At 44.0% G+C, this 21,326-nt stretch overlaps 1 protein-coding gene across 1 annotated transcript in view; it reads left to right on the top strand.

Annotated features, from left to right (window-relative positions):
* STK17B (serine/threonine kinase 17b) overlaps positions 1 to 17,328 on the top strand; it is a 41,885-nt gene extending 24,557 nt beyond the window's left edge. Inside the window, exons 6-8 of the mRNA XM_044978466.1 lie at positions 905 to 953; positions 11,069 to 11,248; positions 13,178 to 17,328. Coding sequence (XP_044834401.1) covers positions 905 to 953; positions 11,069 to 11,248; positions 13,178 to 13,451 — 503 coding nt within the window. The 3' untranslated portion in view covers positions 13,452 to 17,328. The remainder of the gene's footprint in view (positions 1 to 904; positions 954 to 11,068; positions 11,249 to 13,177) is intronic.
* Positions 17,329 to 21,326: the final 3,998 nt, after the last annotated feature.

The following is a 21,326-nucleotide window of genomic DNA, read 5'->3' as shown; positions in this document are numbered from 1 at the left end:
GCTTGGAACCCGTTCTATGCTGTGGCTCCACTGACTTTAAAAATCACTTTTGCTAAACCAGTTTTAAAACTGGTTAGAATATCTGAAACTTCCTTGTGTAGGCCAGTCCTTTTATGTTCAGCCTAAAATCTTACTTATGTAAAGAAAAAAATTATCACTCAAAGAATCAGTTTAACTCTTTGGAGTACTTGGTGTCAACAAATATGTTTCAACCAATTTACAAGTGTTCTAAGAATTGGCTGAAGTAGATTAGATTTTCAGCAGTTCTAAAAACCAATTCAATGCTATTGTGGCTGTGGACAAGCCGATATGTGTCAATCAGGTCTCCTTACTGCTGTCCCACACTATGTTGTTGTGACCTTTTTGGTATCAGTAGAGTACTTTGTCTGGGAGCTGTACCAGTGACTTTGGTATAGGCACCTAGAAGGCATTGCAGCTGAACTGGTTTAGAACAGCACTAATGTGGATACAGGATAGGTCACAAACTGATTTAGCAAGTAGCATCATAGTGGGAGTGCACTGACATGTTTGTGTTTAAAATTGCTCCATCTCTCTGGTTCAGCAAAGAATTGAACTGTTTAAATGTAAATGAGTCAGGTGGCTGTAAAGAAGCTTCCTGTCTAGTCTTACAACTCTAAACCTGCTGTGTGTAAGCAACTGCCAATCCATAAGTGATTTTAGTGCTCTTCAGAGACGTGCCATTTATTTCCTTCATCTTCAGTCTTGTAGTTAAATATAATAGTAATAGAAACTTCACTATACAAACTGCATGTTTAGTCCTATAGTCTTGTAGTTTAGTATAAAATTGCCAAAAATCCAGACTATGACACCTGTTATTTGGATAGTACATAGCATATTACGTATTTTTAATCGTGTATTCAAGATTATCACTTTTTTCCCCCAGCTCCAGAAATCTTAAACTATGATCCTATTACCACGGCTACTGATATGTGGTAAGTTTATCTCTTCTAAAGATAATAGTAACTAAGCTTAAAGAAATTGGACACTAATTCAGATATCAGCTACTCTTGCACACTTTTTTCCTAACAAATGCTTTGCTTTTCCACCATTATCTGCTATGGTAGGAACACTTTAACCAAAATGTTAATTTTCCCCACTCTTTACATTTAAAGCACTGTATATTTGTTGCATTTAAAAGTTCTTCTTTGAGTGCTTGCTCATATCCATTCCAGTTAGGTGTGCGCGTGCCGCGTGCACGTTCGTCGGAAGATTTTTACCCTAGCAACCTCAGTGGGTTGGCTGAGCGCCCCCTAGCGTGGCGCCATAACGGCACCGGATATATACCTCAGCCGACCCACCCGACCCTCAGTTCCTTCTTACCGCCCGTGTCGGTCGTTGGAACAGCGGAGTGCAGCTTGTCTGACCTCCGCTTCCCTAGCTTCCTCATAGTTTTTCTCTGTAAAAATTTGTACATAGTTCTTATCTTAGCTTAGGTTTTCTTGTTTTGATAGTTTAAAATCAGTTTAGTGTTAGATAGTTAGCGGGTTCGGGGGTTAGCCCCACCCGCACCCGGGACCGGAGCGTATGTCCGGCTCCTCGGATTTCAAGCCGTGCTCGGCCTGCCGCAGGCCTATGCTTACAGGAGATCCACATAGCTCCTGTTTAAAGTGCCTGGGAGAGTCGCACTTATCTTCTAAGTGCCCAATTTGCAAGGCTTTCAAGCCGCGCACCAAGAGGGAGAGAGACATCAGACTCAAACAGCTCCTAATGGAGGCAGCCTTAACCCCTCCGGCTTCGGCACCGCCTTCAGACTCTCGCACTACCTCCTCGGCACAGGGCCACTCTTCTCTGCCCAAACAGAGAGCACCATCAGCACCGAAATCGACCCCGAGACGCTCTCTCTCGCCTAAGGTGAAAAAAGCGAAGGCCACTGCCTCCTCGGCACCGCCCGCTTTGAGGCTGCAGAGTGCGCCCCGACCGGACCGCCTGGCACCGAAGCCTGCCGCGGCACCGACAGCTCCGGCACCGGCAACTCTGCCAGAACCGTTGACTCCGGCCCCACAGAGGCCGTCGAGTCCGGATCCCGTGTCCTCCCCGGCACCAGCCGTGGTAGAGCTCACATTGCCGTCCACTCCTGAGACCTTCACAGCGGCAAAGGACCTCATTGCTCTAACGGACCCGGCACCGCCTCCACCCCCGGCGCCGACGGTGCGGGTGCCCCGATCTATCGGCAAGCCGGCGCTGCTCAGACCGCCTCCCGGCACTGAGTCGGACCGGCACCGCTCCCGATCCAGGTCTCATGAGCGTTCCCGGTCCCGCCGCAGATCTCATTCTCAGCGTCGATCGCAACGCCGCTCGCAGTCCTGGCACCGCTCTGCCACGCGGTGCCGGTCAGACTCGCGGCACCGGTCTTTCTCCCGCTCTCCGACTTGTCACTCGCGGCACTGATCCAAATCTCGGTGCCAATACGGACGCCGTGCCTCTCGAAGCCCTTCTCGTCACCAAGAGTGGAGGTCACGGTTGACCTCCCGGCACCGTGCCGGTCGTAGGTCCCGTACTCACTCTCACTCTCGAGGTTACTCTGTCTCCTGGCACCGGTCACCGGAGCGCAGAGGAACACGATCAGTCGGCACCTCGGCGCAAGGCTTCTCCGCCCCTCCATGGCCCTCTAGGCACGCGTCGGCATCATCACAGGCTGACAGCTATTAAGTGGTCGAGCAGGACCCTCAGGTGCCCTCGGGAATCTTCCAAGAGGCCCAATACACAGACCAAGACCCTCGTCAATGGGGTTTTTGGACTCCTTGGGCTTACCACCAGGCCCAAGGTGCTCCTCTGCCTACCACCCGCGCAGTATCATCAGAAGCGCGCATCCCAGAGGCTACTATAAGCCGCCCGCAAACTCAGACGGACGTACCACCACCCCTCCAGCCTGCTCAGGAGCCTCTCGACCAGGAACTTTCCCAGGACCCAGAGGCTGGGCAGGACACCATCGTCCCGGGGGTATCTTCTTCCTCCTCCCCAGATGAAGCGGTAGCGGGGTCTTCGTCCTCAGGGGCCCCCCCCGATTGACTTGAGAGCACACCAAGATCTTCTGCGACGGGTGGCATTACGCATGGACCTCCAAGCAGAGGAGGTGTCGGAGGTGGACGACCCGGTGGTCACTATTTTGTCGGCAGACGCCCCAACCAGGGTGGCCCTGCCATTCATTAAGACTATCCAAGCGAATGCTGACAGCCTTTGGCAAACACCAGCCTCTGCTACTCCCACAGCCAAAGGGGTGGAACGCAAGTATATGGTTCCCTCCAAGGGATATGAGTATTTGTATGTCCACCCTCCACCCTTGTCGTTAGTGGTCCAATCCGTCAATGACAGGGAGCGCCACGGTCAACAAGCCCGAGCGCCTAAGTCTAAGGACGCAAGGAGAATGGACTTGCTAGGCCGCAAGGTCTACTCTGCGGGGGCCCTACAGCTACGAGTGGCTAACCAGCAGGCCTTATTGAGCCGCTACGGGCATGATACATGGGCTGAGGTGGAAAAGTATAAAGAACTGCTTCCTCAGGACTCGCACCAAGAATTTGCAGCCTTCGTAGAGGAAGGTAAAAAGGTGGCTCGGACATCGTTGCAAGCCTCCTTGGATGCTGCTGATTCAGGAGCCCGGACTCTAGCCGCCGGCATTACCATGCGACACATCTCTTGGCTGCAGAGTTCGAATCTTCCCCCCCCCGAATTACAATATATTATCCAGGACCTTCCCTTTGACGGCAAGGGATTGTTCTCTGAGAAGACGGACTCCAGGCTCCAAAGCCTGAACGATAATAAGATTATTATCCGTACTTTGGGGATGCACATTCCTGTAACCCAAAGACGTCCGTTCCATCCCCACCTTAACCGGCCTTATTTTATGCCCCGGTACAGGCAAGACTCAGGTAGACGTCGCGGTCGAGGGGGCCCACAACCGTCCCAAGGTCGGGCCGCACCTAAGCCTCCGGCGGGGCCGAAGTCGTCATTTTGAATATGCGCCCGGGGACGGCCTACCAGCTCTTATCCAGGATCCTTTCCCTCCCCTTTCCAACCGCCTTTCCTACTTCCTCCCGGCGTGGTCCCGGCTGACCTCCGATGCCTGGGTCCTCCGCACAGTGGAACGTGGATACCACCTCCAATTCGTTTCACCCCCACCTTCCCATCCTCCTTCCCGGTCCCTCTTCAGGGACCCCTCTCACGAGCAACTCTTCTTACAAGAGGTGCAGACGCTTCTCGCTATCGGAGTGATAGAGGAGGTTCCAGAGAGAGAAAGAGGCAAGGGGTTTTATTCCCGTTATTTCTTGATCCCCAAGTCCAAAGTGGGCCTCCGGCCCATCCTGGACCTGCGAGACCTCAACAAATACATGCTAAAGTTGAAGTTCCGCATGGTCTCCTTGGGAACCATCATTCCTACCCTGGAGACTGGTATGCCGCCCTCAATATGAAGGACGCGTATTTTCACATCGCCATCTCTCCACCGCACAGGCATTTTCTACGATTTATGCTCAATCACCTTCACTTCCAGTTTGCGGTCCTCCCCTTTGGCCTATCCACGGCCCCAAGGGTATTTACCAAGTGCATGGCTGTCGTCGCCGCCTACCTCCGTCGGCGCGGCATCTGCGTTTTACCCTACGTAGACGACTGGCTCATCAGGGGGAGTTCGCGGACCCAAGTACAGCAGTGATCAGAGACCTGTTCACGCGCCTGGGCCTGGTACTCAATGTGGAGAAGTCCATCTTAATACCCACCCAGAGGCTGGACTTCATCGGAGCGACCCTGGACTCTTTTCTAGCCAGGGCCTACCTTCCTCAGCCTCGATTCCAGGCCCTCACACAGATCATTCAAGGGCTTCAGACCTCTCACATGACTTCGGCCCGTACTTGCCTCCGCCTCCTGGGTCACGTGGCGGCTTGCACCTACGTAACCAAGCATGCCAGGTTCCGCCTTCGCCCCCTTCAGCTGTGGCTCAACTCGGTGTATCGCCCGCACAGAGACCCTCTGGACACCCTGCTCACCATTCCAACGAGCATCCTTCGCTCCCTGGACTGGTGGCTGACCCCATCCCATGTGTGTGCAGGGGTCCCATTCCATCCGCCTCAGCCTTCACTTTCCCTGACGACGGACGCCTCGTCCCTCGGATGGGGGGCTCACCTCGGCCACCTTCGTATGCAGGGCCTCTGGTCGTTGCAGGAACTGAACCTGCACATCAACGTCAGGGAGCTACGCGCAGTACGCCTCGCGTGCCAGACGTTCCAAATTCAACTCAGCGGCCGTTGTGTCTCAGTCTTTACGGACAACTCAGCGGCCATATATTATATCAACAAGCAAGGGGGAACTCGCTCTTCCCCACTCTGCCACGAGACGACACAACTGTGGGAGTTCTGCATAGCCCACTCAATAGACCTAGTGGCGTTTTTCCTCCCAGGCGTGAACAACTCCTTAGCAGATCGCCTGATCAGATCTTTTCTCCGCACGAATGGTCGCTGAGACCAGATGTCGTCCACACAATTTTCCAACAGTGGGGGTTTCCCCACATAGACCTGTTCGCATCTCGAGCGAACCGCAAATGCCAGGACTTTTGCTCCTTTCAAGGCCTGTCGGACGCTTTTCTGCTTCCCTGGACTCATCATCTGCTCTATGCATTTCCCCCGTTCCCCCTAGTCTACAGGGTCCTGCTGAAGCTCTGACAAGACAGAGCACATCTCATCTTGATTGCGCCAGTGTGGCCCAGGCAGCACTGGTACACCACGCTGCTCCGCCTCTCCATAGCCAGCCCAATTCCTCTGCCACTTCACCCGGATCTTATAACCCAAGATAACGGCACTCTCCGTCACCCAGACTTGACGGCTCTCCACCTCACGGCGTGGCTCCTGCGTGGCTAGACGAGTCGGAATTGTGCTGCTCTGTTCCGGTGCAGCATGTCCTGTTGAGCAGCAGAAAGCCTTCCACTCACTCTACCTACCTAGCCAAATGGATGCGCTTCGCTTACTGGGCTCAGGCGCGCAATGCTGACCCCTCGAAGCTCCCTATCCCAGTTGTCCTCGACTATCTCTGGTCCCTGAAACAGCAGGGCCTAGCATTATCCTCGCTAAAGGTACACTAAGCAGCCATATCCGCTTTCCACCCAGGAGAGGGTGGACATACGGTTTTCTCTCATCCTTTGACTGCTAGATTCCGGAAGGGCCTTGAGCATCTCTACCCTCAAATACGTCACCCGACTCCTACCTGGGACCTAAACCTGGTCCTCAACAGGCTCATGTCTCCGCCCTTTGAGCCGCTGGCTACCTACTCGCTGCTGTACCTGTCCTGGAAGACGGTCTTTTTGGTAGCCATCACCTCGGCTAGGCGAGTCTCTGAGCTCCGTGTGCTCACGGTAGACCCGCCCTATACTGTCTTTCATAAGGACAAGGTACAGCTGCGTCCGCATCCAGCTTTCCTCCCGAAAATAGTATCAGCGTTCCACAACAATCAAGACATCTTCCTTCCGGTTTTCTTTCCAAAAACGCATGCATCCTCACGTGAGCAACAGCTTCACTCCCTCGATGTTCGTAGGGCGCTGGCCTTCTATATAGATCGGACGAGACCGTTCCGTAAATCCCCTCAACTGTTTGTTGCAGTTGCCAACCGGATGCGAGGTCTTCCCGTTTCATCACAGCGGATCTCCTTGTGGCTAACAGCGTGCATACGCACTTGCTATGACTTAGCACATGTTCCCTTGGGCCATCTCACCGCCCACTCTACCAGAGCCCAGGCTTCATCCGCCGCCTTTCTGGCGCACGTTCCAATTCAAGAAATATGTCGTGCGGCAACCTGGTCATCGGTTCATACCTTCGCCTCTCACTATGCTCTGGTCCAGCAATCTAGAGATGATGCAGCCTTTGGCTCCGCGGTCCTGCATTCCGCCACATCTCTCTCCGACCCCACCATCTAGGTAAGGCTTGGGAATCACCTAACTGGAATGGATATGAGCAACACATCTCGAAGAACAACAGTTACAAAGGTAAGTAACCGTTTTTTACTCTGCAGAAACAATATAAACCTTGTAGCACTGTGTAGAAGAGTGCACGTCTTGTGGCTGGGTGTGGCATAGCAGCTCAGTCTTGTCTAGTACCCCCTCTCAATGATCGTTCTGGTCTTCTGTTGTCTGTCTCATGAATCAACCCTCTCGTCACGTCATGATTTAACTCCACCTTTTCTGGGATACAGAGAGTCCAACAAATAAAAATCTAATGTTGTCACAAAAGGTTTTCAGCCCCAACATTACACCTCATGGACATCACACCCTTCTGGTTGTCCTTATCTCCTTTTCAGAGTCTTTACACCACTTTCTCTGGTGTTTGATAGTGGAACCTGGGCCTTCCCTGTCCTCTGGGTTTCAGCACAGGGACCCTATATATAGCTGTGTCTATATTCAAACTCAGCCCCTGCTACCTACCTGAGGTCTCTCCACAGCCTCTTTAATTTCACCCTTTTTGCAAGGCTCTCCCCCAGTAAATCCCAATTTAAAACTATAAATTCAAACCTATTCCTGCCCTCAGGCTTGATCTTTCCTCTCTCTCTCTCTTCTGCTCTTTCCCTTGCTTTGTTCAACAGCTGAACATCTCCAAGGGTGCTCTCCATGGAAGTCCAGATACTGTCTTTGTCAAGGCTTTCCCCTCCAGAACCTACTCCACTCAGGTAGTTGGTGGGTCTTTACCCGGGCATCTTCCTAGACTTCTCTACTTGGGAGAGGATCCTAGGGCTAGCCATCTCCTGAACTTTCTCATCACAACCTCTCTTGTCCTAGAGTGTGACTGCAGACTTCCTCACTTTCTACCTACAGCTCCTTTCTGCTACAAACATCTTTTGATTATAGTCCTCTCCTAGCATTTCTCCAGGTGGGCTTCATCATCAGTTAAGACTGACCCACCTGGCAGGTGCAGCCCACTTTAATGTAGGCCTGAGAGGCCAATTACATCTTTTCATTGCCCATCAAACACTGAAACTAGTGAACAATCTAGTATCTTATAAAACATGCTATAACTACTAAAAATGTGGATTAATGGTGGCGTGAACACAGTGAACCAAGTAGACAGTCATATCTCAATCAGACTTAATCCTATGTGAAATGTTTTCCAAAAAAAACCCGTTGCCCATGAATGTGTACCAAAAATCTCACGTTTGTGAATTTTACTTCCACCCACTTCCCCTTCTTTCTCTTTCAAAGTTCTTAATCTAGAAAGCTAACTGAATCTGCACATATTCATGAATATTAAGTTCTTATTGTTTTGATCTTCTTCCACATAACTCCAGAAGAATAATAGACAGCAAAGCTATTTTACCTATTATTTGCTCCTGAGCCTGGAGCACATTAAAGGCAGCAATAACAACCTCTTTCCTCACAATTTTTCATTGTGTAAGGTTTTTTCTTTTTCTTTTTCTTTTTTTTTTTCTTAAGGGCAACTCCAAATATGCCCTAGCATAGAAGTCTTTCCTCACACCAAGAAACCTCACCTGTGTTTTAATTTTCTTATAAACTACATGGTGTGGAGTTCAACTTTACTTTCTCATGCCCAAATTGTATCTCAACAATAGGATACTATAGCATATGTCTGTTTGAGTAAGTATCCATCTTCCACATTCTCCACAGCTCTCCATGAAACTGGAAAAACAAGTTTATTTTTTCTATTTGTATGAGTAACAACGTGGGAATCTTATGTGCATCTTTATGTTGCAGTATGGGTTTCCACTGCTACCACAAATTTAAAAATGTTATGCTCCTGCAGTCTGGATTCTTAAATTTTTGTACCTGCCCTTCTTCAAGAGCTGGTCTCTGTGGGTGCACACACGCTCCATGCACTTTGGACTGACAATTCTTCAGTGGCAGTGTCTGTTCTGCACCTGAACCTTACACCTTTTGCTGTGAACCGAGGGCCTCATTGGCAGCACAGACCAACTGCCTCTGCAGTTCTTTTTCTACCTTTGGCGGTCTGGGATGGAACCTCCTGTAGTTTTGCTGGTTCAACTTTCTTGTAAAAAATACTGTGTATAGTTAAGTTTTGTTAGTTAAGTTTCATATTTAGCATATAGTCATTGTTTAGATCATGGAGATCAGAGGTTCTTCCTCCCACCTTCACTAATCCCCCAATGTTTGAGGCACTTATGCCCAAGGTCCAGGCTTCAAGTCTTACCTTTCCTGCCCTCGGGACGTCCCAGTAAGTGACCCACACGAGAGCTGCCTTTGATGCCTGGGGGAGTCGCACATCTCATTAAGGTGTGACATCTGCCACTCCTCCTGTCCCTGCACCAAGCAGTCCTAGGAGTTCAGACTTCGCAAGCACCTGATGGAGCTCATCATGAAGCCTTGGGATCTTACTGCGCCCTGTCTCGTCGACTGGAGCTGCTGAGCAGTGCCCGGACAGAACACTCCAGCAGACTCAGGGACTCCTCTCAAAAGATGAGAATAAGGAGAAGGCCCCCAGACAGGAAGGAGGGGAAAATATTCCATAAGTCTGTTTAGAAGAGGGCAGCTTCCCTCCGTGCCTTGGAACCAAGTGAGACGCTCTGCCTTGGAGCTGGAGTTCATGGGGATCCCAGGACAGCAACAACACTATATCAGGAGTTTCTAGTGCTTCAAAACGGCCTGAAAAGGTGTGCTAGAACAGTAGGAACAGATTGCCTGTAACAGCATACTATGCCAGAACAGAAGCTGGCTATTGGTTAAATGAATTTACTGTATCCTACAAAACTTTGTAAAATGTGAACTACAGGGGGATGCAATTTGCTGTAAAAATTGTGTTTAGAATGGGGAGGTTAAAAAAAAGAGGAAATTGTTCTTATTTTAAGAATAAAGAGCAAAAGAGTTTCTCTCTTTCCTGCAAGATATTTTTAAAATAGGTGCATCTTTTAAACATGGTAGGGTATTGGCTCTGTAGCAATTTCTTAATTCAGCTACACAGTCCTTTTGAATCAGGGAAATGAATATCCAGTTTCTGGCAAGGCAATGTCATAACTACTGAGTAATTGCTCAATAACCTGGGGTAGAAAGTAGTGGTAATATTACACAGTCAGGAAGAAGCTTCCTTTAGGCATTCTGCTTACACAGCACTAAGACTCAACTTTGTGGTAAGGACAATCTTGACCTTCAGACCTTGTTATAGTGGCAATTCATAGTCACTGTGCATGAGCAAGTTTGAGAATGACTCTTAAAGGCTAGTGGTTTTGGCTGATTTTTGAGTCTTCCCTTCCTTTTTGTTAAAATACCCAAATTCAAAAGGAGAAACTGAGCCAGATCAAACCAAACATTTTGAGTTTTTTGATTTGCTGAATTTTTTTTTTCTTTTTGACCTGAACCTAAACTCTCTTTTTTGTAGGGATTGCTAGTGAACTGAAAGCCATTATTACCCAGCTGTAGTGTAGTTCTATGCTAAATAACTTTTGTATTGAGGAGATTGAATGCTCCTAATTCCCTTTAGTGTTTTCTTGTACTATTGGGATAAAGGTGACATAACTGTGGAATGATCTGTCTGGACATCAAGTGGGTTGCATCTTTGTGTGTATCTGTATTGAAGAATTCAAAACAAAGCATTAATGTTGGTTTTGGAAAACACACTCTAGCCTACCCTCCAAAGTAGAAGGTAATTGAGTGATGAAAGAAAGAAATGGCTGGAGCAGATTTAAGTAGCCGAGCAACTTCCACTCTTGACTGCTAGGAAGAGCAAGTCGCATACCAGCAAAATTGCTTAATGCTCTGAATGATTCATTAAGAAACACACATCAGGTTATGTGTGGAGGGAGGGATAGCTCAGTGGCTTGAGCATTGGCCTGCTAAACTCAGGGTTGTTAGTTCAGTCCCTGAGGGGGCCATTTGGGGAACTGTGGTAAAAATCTGGGGATTGCTCCTGCTTTGAGCAGGGGGTTGGACTAGATGACCTTCTAACCCTAATATTCTATGATTTTATGTATATGTAATCAAATTGCTTAGAACTGTGGCATACTTTTTTGGTTCTTTTGCTGCCTGTGGAATGTGAAATAACAAAGAATACTGACCATAGCACCAGTGATGTAATTTAGGATGAAAGCTAAATTACATCTCATTTCATTTCAGGAATATTGGTGTAATCTCATATATGCTGCTAATTCAAGAATCTCCATTTGTGGGGGCAGATAATCAAGAAACTTTCCTCAATATCTCTCAAATCAATGTGGATTATTCAGAGGAAACTTTTGCATCAGTTTCATACTTGGCCAGAGACTTCATTCAAAAACTTCTTGTCAAAAACCCAGAGTAGGTAGCAGATTCTTTGGTGCATCTTTCTATTTGTTTATAAGCATCTGGCAAAGCAGGGCCTTGATCCTGATTGAGGATTTTGGGTGCTACTGTAATATAAATGTGATAAGACCAGTTATCATTTAACATAAAAATGTTGGTTTTCATATGGATACATTCTATGTAGTGTAAATATTTAGAATGGGCTGGATTCAAATAGAAAATCTGACTTGACTAGTGAGATCCCAATAATGGAAATTCTGTTTAAATGTTGAATTGTAAAATTATCAGATATAAAGTCAGACTATCAGATTAACTGGTGGTAATGTCCATTTGTAACTGATTTTTCCACTTAGTAAGATGCAATTTGCTTAAAAGCAATTTTATGTCAAAAAATGCCATCATGGCTTCCAAATTTAAATTTGCGCTGTTTGCAAATAAACTAACTGCCAGATCGCATACTCAGTCTTGAATATAGTTTTTGCTTATGCATTGTAAATATTAGTTCTGCTGGCCATATTTTACCTATAAGTAAATGATCTTAAGATGCAGAGGGCAAAGTTTGACATTGCATTTGCATTTTGGTTAACAACTCTGAAGCCTGAGCCAGACTTGAATCCAAGCAGTCCTTTATACAGTAACTCCTCACTGAACGTCCTCCTGCTTAATGTTGTTTTGAAGTTACGTCGCTGCTCCATTAGGGAACATACTCGTTTAAAGTTGTGCAATACTCACTTGTAACGTCATTTGGCTGACTTTACAAGGGCACATTGCACAAGTTCCTCTTCTCGGCCTCCTCCCCTTCCCTTCTTCCCTCCCTCCCAGCGCTTCCCCCGCCGCCAAACAACTGTTTGGCAGCACTTAGGACTTTCTGGGAGGGAGGGAGAGAGCTAGTGGGGAAGCTGCCTCCCCACCCCACCCCCAGCAGGCAGGGCCACCTGGAACGTTGGGGCTGCAGGGCCCTGGGCTGCAGCTCTAAAGCCCCTTTCGGAATGTGGCCCTGCGAGCACGCGCCAGAGGACTCAGGAGGAGCAGGGGCAGCTGCGCAGCCAGTGGCCGGAGAGAAGCAGCGCTTTCCCCTTCAAAGCCAGCCGGAGAGAAGCGGCGCTTTGAAGGGGAAAGCACCACTTCTCTCCGGCTGCTGGCTGCGTGGCTGCGCCTGCTCCTCCTGAGTCCTCTGCCCTATGCTCGCAGGGCCGCATTCCGAAAGGAGCTTTAGAGCTGCAGGCCAGGGCCCCGGGGCCCTGCAGCTCCTAAAGCCCCTGCATTCTGTGTGGCCCTGCCTGCCGTGTGGGAAGGGTGGGGGGGTCAGCTCCAAGAATTGCAGCTCCCAGAATCGCAGCCATAGGGGGCAGTGCCGTGCTGCATAAAGCTACCTGCACACCCCCTGCACCAAACAGGAGCTCCCTCTGCACCTCCTGCCTGCCCAGCCCTGAGCGCCCTCCTGCACCCTAACTCCCTCTCAGACTCCACACCCCCACCCTGAGCGCCCTCCTAGACCCTGAACCCCCAGCCCTGAGCCCCAGGGGTAAGCCAGTACAGTATAGTAGTGTACAGTATATAATGCCTTTTGTCTGCCCCCCGAAAATTTCCTTGGAACCTAACCCCCCGCATTTACATTAAATCTTATGGGAAAATTGGATTAGTTTAACATTGTTTCACTTAAAGTTGGATTTTTCAGGAACATAATTACAATGTTAAGTGAGGAGTTACTGTAGTTGTGTTAGCAGTAAGACGGCAACAATCTGAGGACACTGTAAAATTGTTGCCCTTATTAATATCTGTTGTGGGGCTAAGACTTCACTCTCGAAGACTGTCCATCTTTCACATGTCCAAACTCGTGATTTTTTTTAATGTTTGTGAAATAAGCTGTGCATTCCATATAAGAGTTTAATGCTTTCACTTATTTAAGTAAAACAGCTTTTTTTTTTTTTTTCTTTTTGTAAGGGAAAGACCAACAGCAGAAGCCTGTCTCTCTCATTCTTGGCTGAAACAGGGGGAATTCATACTATTGCGTAGTCCTGAAGAATCTTCCTGTCCTTCTCCAATGCAGGAACACACAACAAAGTGTTCAGAGGAAAGGAATATTAAATCAGTTTGTAATGGTACCTGTGGTGACAGAGCAGATAAAGAGAACATTCCAGAAGACAGCAGTACAGTCTCTAAACGTTTTCGGTTTGATGATTCATTGCAAGACTTCATGACAGACTTAGTATGTTAACACATGGCTGCCTGCGCAGGTCCTCAGAACTGAATTTAGGATTGTAATCTATTCCAGTGGTGAATATTGTGAGATTATGTCTTGTCCATTCGTGCACCATGGTTATACTGAAATGCACTTTCGAGTGATCCTCTTATGCAGTACTTCCTTTCATGTCCATTGCTGGCAATGGCTTTTACTCCTGAGAAACTGGAGTTCTGGCATCAGGGGAGAGCCTTATGTTTTGAAGGCGATTTAGTTGAATATATTTGCACTTTTCAAGTTTTAGTCCAAAAAACGTTTAATATAATAGAGACTAAAAATATAAAAACTTTTGAATGTTAATAAACAGGCTCTAGTTAAACAGCTTATAAAAGTGCTCAAGACAGTGATCTAATAACATAAGCATATTTTTGTGACTAAGACTTGATAATGGATTGAAGCACAGAAATTGAAACTAATAATTTCTGACAGCCTTTCACTGCAGTGACTGTGCCATCTGTTAACTGAGAGTTTAAAATCAGCGGAATATTGGGATGTATTGAACGGATTCAGCAAATACTGTTTACTTAGAATGTTTAGCTGTGGTTAAGGATAATCTTTGTGCCTTAGCTGACTGGTTACACCTGGATAGTGTACTGCATGTGGCATGTACTTTTAGTAAGCTAGCATGAATATTTCTGGAATACTAGAATAGAATAAGGGTAGGTTGTCAGTCTTATTGCTGAAGATCCTTGTTTCATAAACAAATCTAATTGTAAATGTGTGAAAAGTTTTGCACCAAAGTGCATATTGAAACAAATGTACGTGCTCCAAAGAAGCTGTTGCTAGTGTCCATATATATCTGGATTGTATTGAAATACAGATTGCACAGTATAAATAGTCCAATACCCATAATACTTTAGTGTACATACCTCTTAAAAACATCAGAGATGATGAGACTAATAGCAGCATTTATTGCCCATGCAGCTACCATGCATCTGCATCAAGGATGTGTTAAAAAGCTGATAGGTGTGGAATGGAGAGTGTGTTAATTTGCTTGCATAGTAATTTTTCCAACCAAACTATTTTTCCTTGAAGTACTTACTTATGCCAATGTTGAGAAATTGATTGCAAAATTTCAGAATTAAAATTCAGAGCTCTTTTGGTAATCTGAATCTATCCAATTTTTGAAAACATTCACATCTATCTTCTTTTTGGACTCTCTATCCTCCTCCGCGCCCCCCCCCCCCAAAAAGGCAGGGTTTTTTAGATTTTTTTGTTTGTTTGTTTGTTTTGTATTCCTCTTTTTCCAAGGCTCTGGGGAAAAAAAACACTTCATTATGCCAAGTTTCAGCTTGGAGCAAATGTTGAGCAGGTCCTAAACTGAGTTTATTCTGGAAATACTGACAAGCTATCATATCCACAGTAGCACTAATAGTGTGAAAATCGGAGCCTTTTTAATGGAAGTAATTAAAGCTCTTTGAAATATTATGAAAGTAAATGGCACTTTAAACTATTCCCTGGATCTTCGAGTCTGCATAGCTTAGACTGAATCTTCCTCAGTGTGGATATCTCGTTTGTCTTGCATAATGAGAATAGTGATATTTAGTTAATTGCAAGATGCTTCCTCAAATGTGCATTTGGACCCTGTCATACTTAAACAATTTCTAGTTAATATTCAAGAGAAAATACCAAACATTGAAATAATGTAAATGCTCATTTTATTAATATGTAGTAAAATGTTGTTGTATTTTAAATACCTTTATAACAAAAGGATGGAATAAAAAATATTTTAAGCAATTCGTATAGTAAATCCAACTTAACAGACAAATGAGTCCAATAATGCTCTCTTTACTTGGTTAATACTCCTGTTGATCTGAATGGAAGTGCCAACTGAGTGAAGTGTGCAGGATCAGGCCTTAACCTTTTATGTGTTAAAATCCAGTCTTTTCTGTTCTCTTTTTATAAAGACCGATATCCATGTGATATTGTTTTTAATATCAGTATGTGTTCAAGCCTGAACAAGCTGAGCTACCTAGTTATTAGGGGACTCCAGTATCTCATCTCTACATATTAATGGTATGTAATGTATACATTATTCTTTTCTATGAATTGATGATAAGAAGTAAGTAGACTTTGTGGAGGCAGTTAATAGACAAGTTAGGGGTTGTTTTTTTAATTTTGGAAGTCCTTTTACCCAAGAGAAATATCTTTGTTTAAAATGATCATCTTTTCACAAGAACTTAATATAATTACAGCATATCAAAATAAAGGTATTTTTATACATTCAGAATTGAAAGTTCACTTAAGATGAAGAGAGGAAATGTCAAAAGAGTACAACAGATTCAGCTATAAAAAGTTGTTTACAGAAATAATTGTAATAATTTAAGATGTCCAAATTACTGCTAAATTCTTAATTTTAAAACTGGAAGCTCTCACATTAATATTACTACTTCTTTTAACATATGATACAGATTATGCAAAATATAAAGTCATAACCATATATACCAGCACTTTAACTAAACAAAATACAGGAAATATTCCATAAAGAAACTTTCCACCATGGTATTTGATAAATGTTTACATTTCTTACTGCTTTTTTCTGGTCTTAAGTTACCTTTTAAGTTTGAATAAGTGAATTTTGGTGTTATCCAATGGAGCTTTTTCAAATTTTGTAGACATCTATATTTTTGTATGTAAATTAAAATATAACTGGGGCCAGAATTTTAAATTGTTTGGATTAATATAAATGTTTAATTTTATACAAAGTTTGTATTGTGCATGCCAGAATTTTCTTTAACATATGTAATTTCATTTAAGGTACAATTGTTCTTTGGTAGCCCATTGTGCTTAGTGTCATGTTATTGGGGATTAGCAAAAACAGATGTAAATGGTCATAGTAATATTTTATTAAGATAAGTGATGTAATTTCTATGCAATTCCTGAATTATTTTATATAAACAGACATTTTGTATTGAAATGTGACTTTATTCAACAATTTGTACACTTAGTATTTTCTAGTCAGAAAAAGAGGCTTTCCAGCTAATGTCCTATGCTCTTTGTAAAGTTCATCTCATAAGTTAGTGAATGTAGCTTTTTGAAATGACACCACATCCTTATGCTTATTAGTTTCATATCTGGAATGCAGCTTACAATTGAATCTAGATTAAATGTATGAGGAAAAAGGTGTTTCTGCTTTATGTACATTGAGGGCCAGAACTCTTGTCCTTTTATAGTTTAATGTTAGTCATAAAATGTTTTGAGGAAAGGAGAGGCATTTTAAAATATTATATAAGAAATAAATGCTGGTGTTCAGGTTTCATTAGTCTCTCTGTAGAGGCTGTAGAACCAGCACTATGCCAACCAGCTAAAGAGAGAAGATAAGGAGCAAAATGAGTCAAAAATATGAAATGGGCCCGTACAAATATTAAGTGTCTTGATTTAAAACACTAACCCAGTGGTGATTTGCATACTTCAACAGCATAAGATAAACAGTTATGTAATATCCATGGTGTTTATTTAGCAGATGGTTGTCCTTTCTAAAGGCAGTTAACTTCTTAAAGTTAAGTTGAATGTTGATAGGCTGATGGCCTAAAAATAAATTTATACTCCTCTAGAGAACTTCATATATTATGTGTGTAATAAATAGGTAGTAATTCACTAGTACAGGCTGAATACTGCAGTTGCTACATAAAGATTCCATTGACAAAAGGGTCATTCTGTTTGTGTTTAGAACTTCATGACTGAGCTGTGTATGCTGTGAAAGGAACAGTATCCCCATGTATTTGTTTTGGCATTACTGCAGTATTCACTTCAGAAGGGCTTTAAATCTCTCAAATTTTCTGCCAATAAATCTTTTATCCAGTGTGCTTCATATACTAAAAAAATGCTATTTATTAAATACTCATTTCCCCCATTAGCAACATTGTAGAGCTCATTTCGAAATAAAACAAGAATGATGAGTCTCCGCTCTGATTTTGGTCTCACTGAGAAATGTGATGTTAGCAGAAAAATCTCTGTTCTAGGTATCAATTGATAACTCCATAAATTCAACCACAAATGTTTTCCTAACTAGAAGTTAGTTGTATAACATTTTCAGAAACTCACAGCAGAGAAAACTGGATAACAAGTTTGTTGGCCTCTGCTGGAAGAAGGGGGGAGGAGGGGAGGAAATTGTGCCTTGATTTCTGCCAGCTATCAGACTTGGAAGTGCTTCTTTGCCAGCTCTGTATATTAGACAAATGGATAGGCTGCTATACTGATGAGCCAGTATATAGAAACATTCCCATATTAATTTCAGTATGGAAAAATCCATAAATATGTAGTTTTGAGTTGACAATGACAAACTGTAAATGTGTAAGAGAGAGCTTAGAAAACTTTGGTTCAGAAAACTAACGTAACCTTTACATGATTTACTCTAGTAAGTCAATAGAACTCCTCCCAAATAAGGTTTCCAGAATCAGGCCTTTGCTGTGACAACACTTCAAATTGTTGTTGCTTTTAGAGCAGAAGGAAAAACATAGTGAATTACTGACCCCCAGTGAAGACCGGCAAAACTCCTATTGACCTCAGAGGTTAAAGATTTTTACCCTTGAAATCTTGGGGAAGAGGATAAAGCACAAAACTTCTCTGGCCATGAGTACATTATCACAGGGCAGAATTCAGCCACAATGATCAAGCTAAAATTCCTGTTGAGATGGTTACCATCAAGTGTGCATCCTAGTCTCAGTTCGATATTTATATTTTATCTAATCACAATCCAAATAGCCATGGGTATTTTTAAGAGATGTTGGCACTGACAGACTTTCTAGGTAGTTTTATGGTGAACATTATCATGTATCAGCATGCCTGACAGAATTATATAAGTAAGCTTCCATGTCTTCTCTTCCTATTCTCCTTTACTAGCATGGCGGGGGTGCATGGGAGGAGTATACTGTGGAAATGCTGTTGCAAAGAGATATTTGCATTGTGCTGAAGGCAGTGATATGTAGTTGTTCAGTACCTTCTGAGAGAATTTTATGTCTGAGGAAATGTCTGAGAAAGTTGGCCTGGATTTGAGCTGACAATTTAGAGATGGAAAGTTCTATATCCCATAACTAGCCTCTTGAGCTTTCCAGTTCCTTCCTGTGGAGCACTCCTCCTACTTCCTAATCTCCATAGATTTAACCTACAGCACCTGGTAAGGAAAACTACTAACGGACATGAAAATCTCGAACACCATACTAATGACACTTACCTTAAAATCCATGCTCCTACATTTTGCAAGTGCACATTTCATATGTGCCCATATGCACTCAATTTCCATACCAAAGCCCAGTCCCTAGCTCATGAATGATTATCTGACCAATTCTCTAGTCATGCTCACTAGCCTGTGAGCCACTTGTGTAATATAACTATTCCAAATGTATATTGTTAAAACCATTTTCACATTATATTCTCTTGTGTGTGAACATAATGTATGTAATGTTAGAGATTTACTGGGTAATTACAACCTCTAGTAGGGCTCATCTCATCTCACATTTGCCATTTGGACTATTTCTAATTCTCATTCTGCTCTATTGCAGTGAGCAGCTGTCATTAAAATAGAGGGAAGGGTAGCAACTGCCTTACCTGTAAGGGGTTAAGCAGTTCAAATAACCTAGTTGGCACCTGACCAGAAGGACCAATGAGGAAAGAAGATGCTTTCAAATCTGGGGTGGTGGGGGAGGAGAAGGATTTGTTTGTTCTCTTTTGTTGTTCCCTCCCTGGACAGAGGGAGAATCCAAGCAGGTATATTTCCTGAAACTATACCTGGAATAATCCATCTAAAACCACAGCAATTATAAGTAGGGCAAGGAAATGTGTTAGGTTATCTTTTGTTTTGGGCTTGTGAATTTCCCTATGCTACAAAAGTAGTTTTATTCCTGTTTTTGTAACTGTGAAGTTGAGCCCAGAGGGGAATCCTCTGTGTGTTAAATCTTTTTATTACCCTGTAAAGTTACCTTCTATCCTGATTTTGCAGGTGTGATTCTTTTACTTGTTTCTTATTTTAAGAACCTGATTGATTTCAGTGTTCTGAAGACAAAGGGTCTGGTCTGTGCTCACATTGCTAAGGCAATTGTTTGGTATATTATTCTCAAGCCTCCCCAGGAAAGGGGGTGAAAGGGCTTGGGGGGATATTTTGGGGCGTATAGGGATTCCAAGTGATCCTTCCTTGAAGTTTTGTGTAAATCACTTGGTGGTGGCAGCAATACCGTCCAAGGACAAGGAAAAGAATTTGTGCCTTGGAAGTTTTAACCTAAACTGGTAGAATATAAGATTTAGGGGAGTCTTTCATGTGTACCCCAGAGTTCAGATGGGGGTTGGGGGAGAAGCCTGACAGCAGCTAATGGCCTTTATGGATGCAAGGATATGAGGGAATTAATTCAAAGATGCTTTTACAAAGATGCTTTTTAAAAAAAAAATCTGGCATGAAGACAAATATATACCGAGCAATTAATTACTGGTGTAATTCTACTGAAGCTGATAAAGTAACAGCAGTGACTATTTTGCCCTTTATTTTTGAGACCCAGCAGAGCCAGTGTGGTAACATAGGTCAAAGTCAGAATAAAACCCTGTAAAATCTAATGGCGTACTTGGCTAAATCACCAGCATTAAAATGCTGGCTGGGTTATTGCCCTATATTGCTGCTGATTTAGATAAGCAGACTTTCTATTTTGTCCCTTTATAAACTCCCTTGCTGTATTATGTTGCATCTGTGATGTTCACTTGCAGATAAAGGGCCTGATTTCAAAGTGCTGAACCTGCAGAATTTCTATAGATTTCAGTCAGAAATGCAGGTGTTCAGCATTTCTCACAATCAGGCACCAAGTCATTTGACAGTTTACTCAGGGCAGCAGATCAGGACCTGAAGGTCAGATAGGTCGGGTACACCTAGTTTGTAAATGCCACCCGGACTTAGGTAGGAGCTAGGCACCAAGCAGCTTAGACAGTTTTGTCCATGCACTTTGGCAGAAATGTAGGCACCAGGGACTTTATTAGCAGAAACTTAGGTGTCTAGGAAAGTACCTAAATCTTTGTGGATCTAGCTCTGAGCCTTTCTTGAATTTGTGGTTCCACACACTCCTCTTTATGTTGAGCCATCCACTTGATAAATTGTACCTGCAACTGAGACTTCCTCTCATGACCACAAATACTTTATCATTGAAAGCGCAGAAAATGTCACTTGGTGGATAAGTAACAAGGTTACTGTAATTATTAAGGTAAAATCTTCTACTAATTGAAACGTTCAGACTACATGCTCTGTTTCACACTTGTAACCTTTTGTCAAATTTGAACTGGTTGCTGATATAGTGACAACATACTTTTCTAAAGAACTGGCAGGTCAAATAAGGAAAGTTTTTTCTGTTGCCCCAAGCAATAATGTAAATATAGTTAGGTAACCAGGAGGCCACTAACTAATGAAACATGATAAGCTGTTTTAGTGGGCAAATAAAAGGATGAAGTATGACTTTAGATAGTCATAGCTATCACTTTAGATGGTGATAACTTTTTGCTTACCTGATAAAAACTGAAATATGGTCAAATGAATACATATGCTTCAGCTGCCTGACATACAAAGCTGAAAGTCAAGTACATAGGAACAGCCATACTGGGTCAGACCAAAGGTCGATCCAGCCCAGTATCCTGTCTACCAACAATGGCCAATGTCAGGTGCCCCAGAGGGAGTGAAACTAACAGGTAATGATGAAGTGATCTCTCTCCTGCCATCCATCTCCACCCTCTGACAAACAGAGGCTAGGGACACCCTTCCTTACCCATCCTGGCTAATAGCCATTAATGGACTTAACCTCCATGAATTTATCTAGTTCTGTTTTAAACCCTGTTACAGTCCTAGCCTTCACAACCTCTCTAGGCAAGGAGTTCTACACATTG

The sequence above is a fragment of the Mauremys mutica genome, chromosome 10, assembly GCF_020497125.1.
Source record: "Mauremys mutica isolate MM-2020 ecotype Southern chromosome 10, ASM2049712v1, whole genome shotgun sequence".
Lineage (NCBI taxonomy): Eukaryota > Metazoa > Chordata > Testudines > Geoemydidae > Mauremys > Mauremys mutica.
The sequence above is the reverse complement of the archived record's forward strand: the minus strand, read 5'-3'. Positions and strand labels throughout refer to the sequence as shown.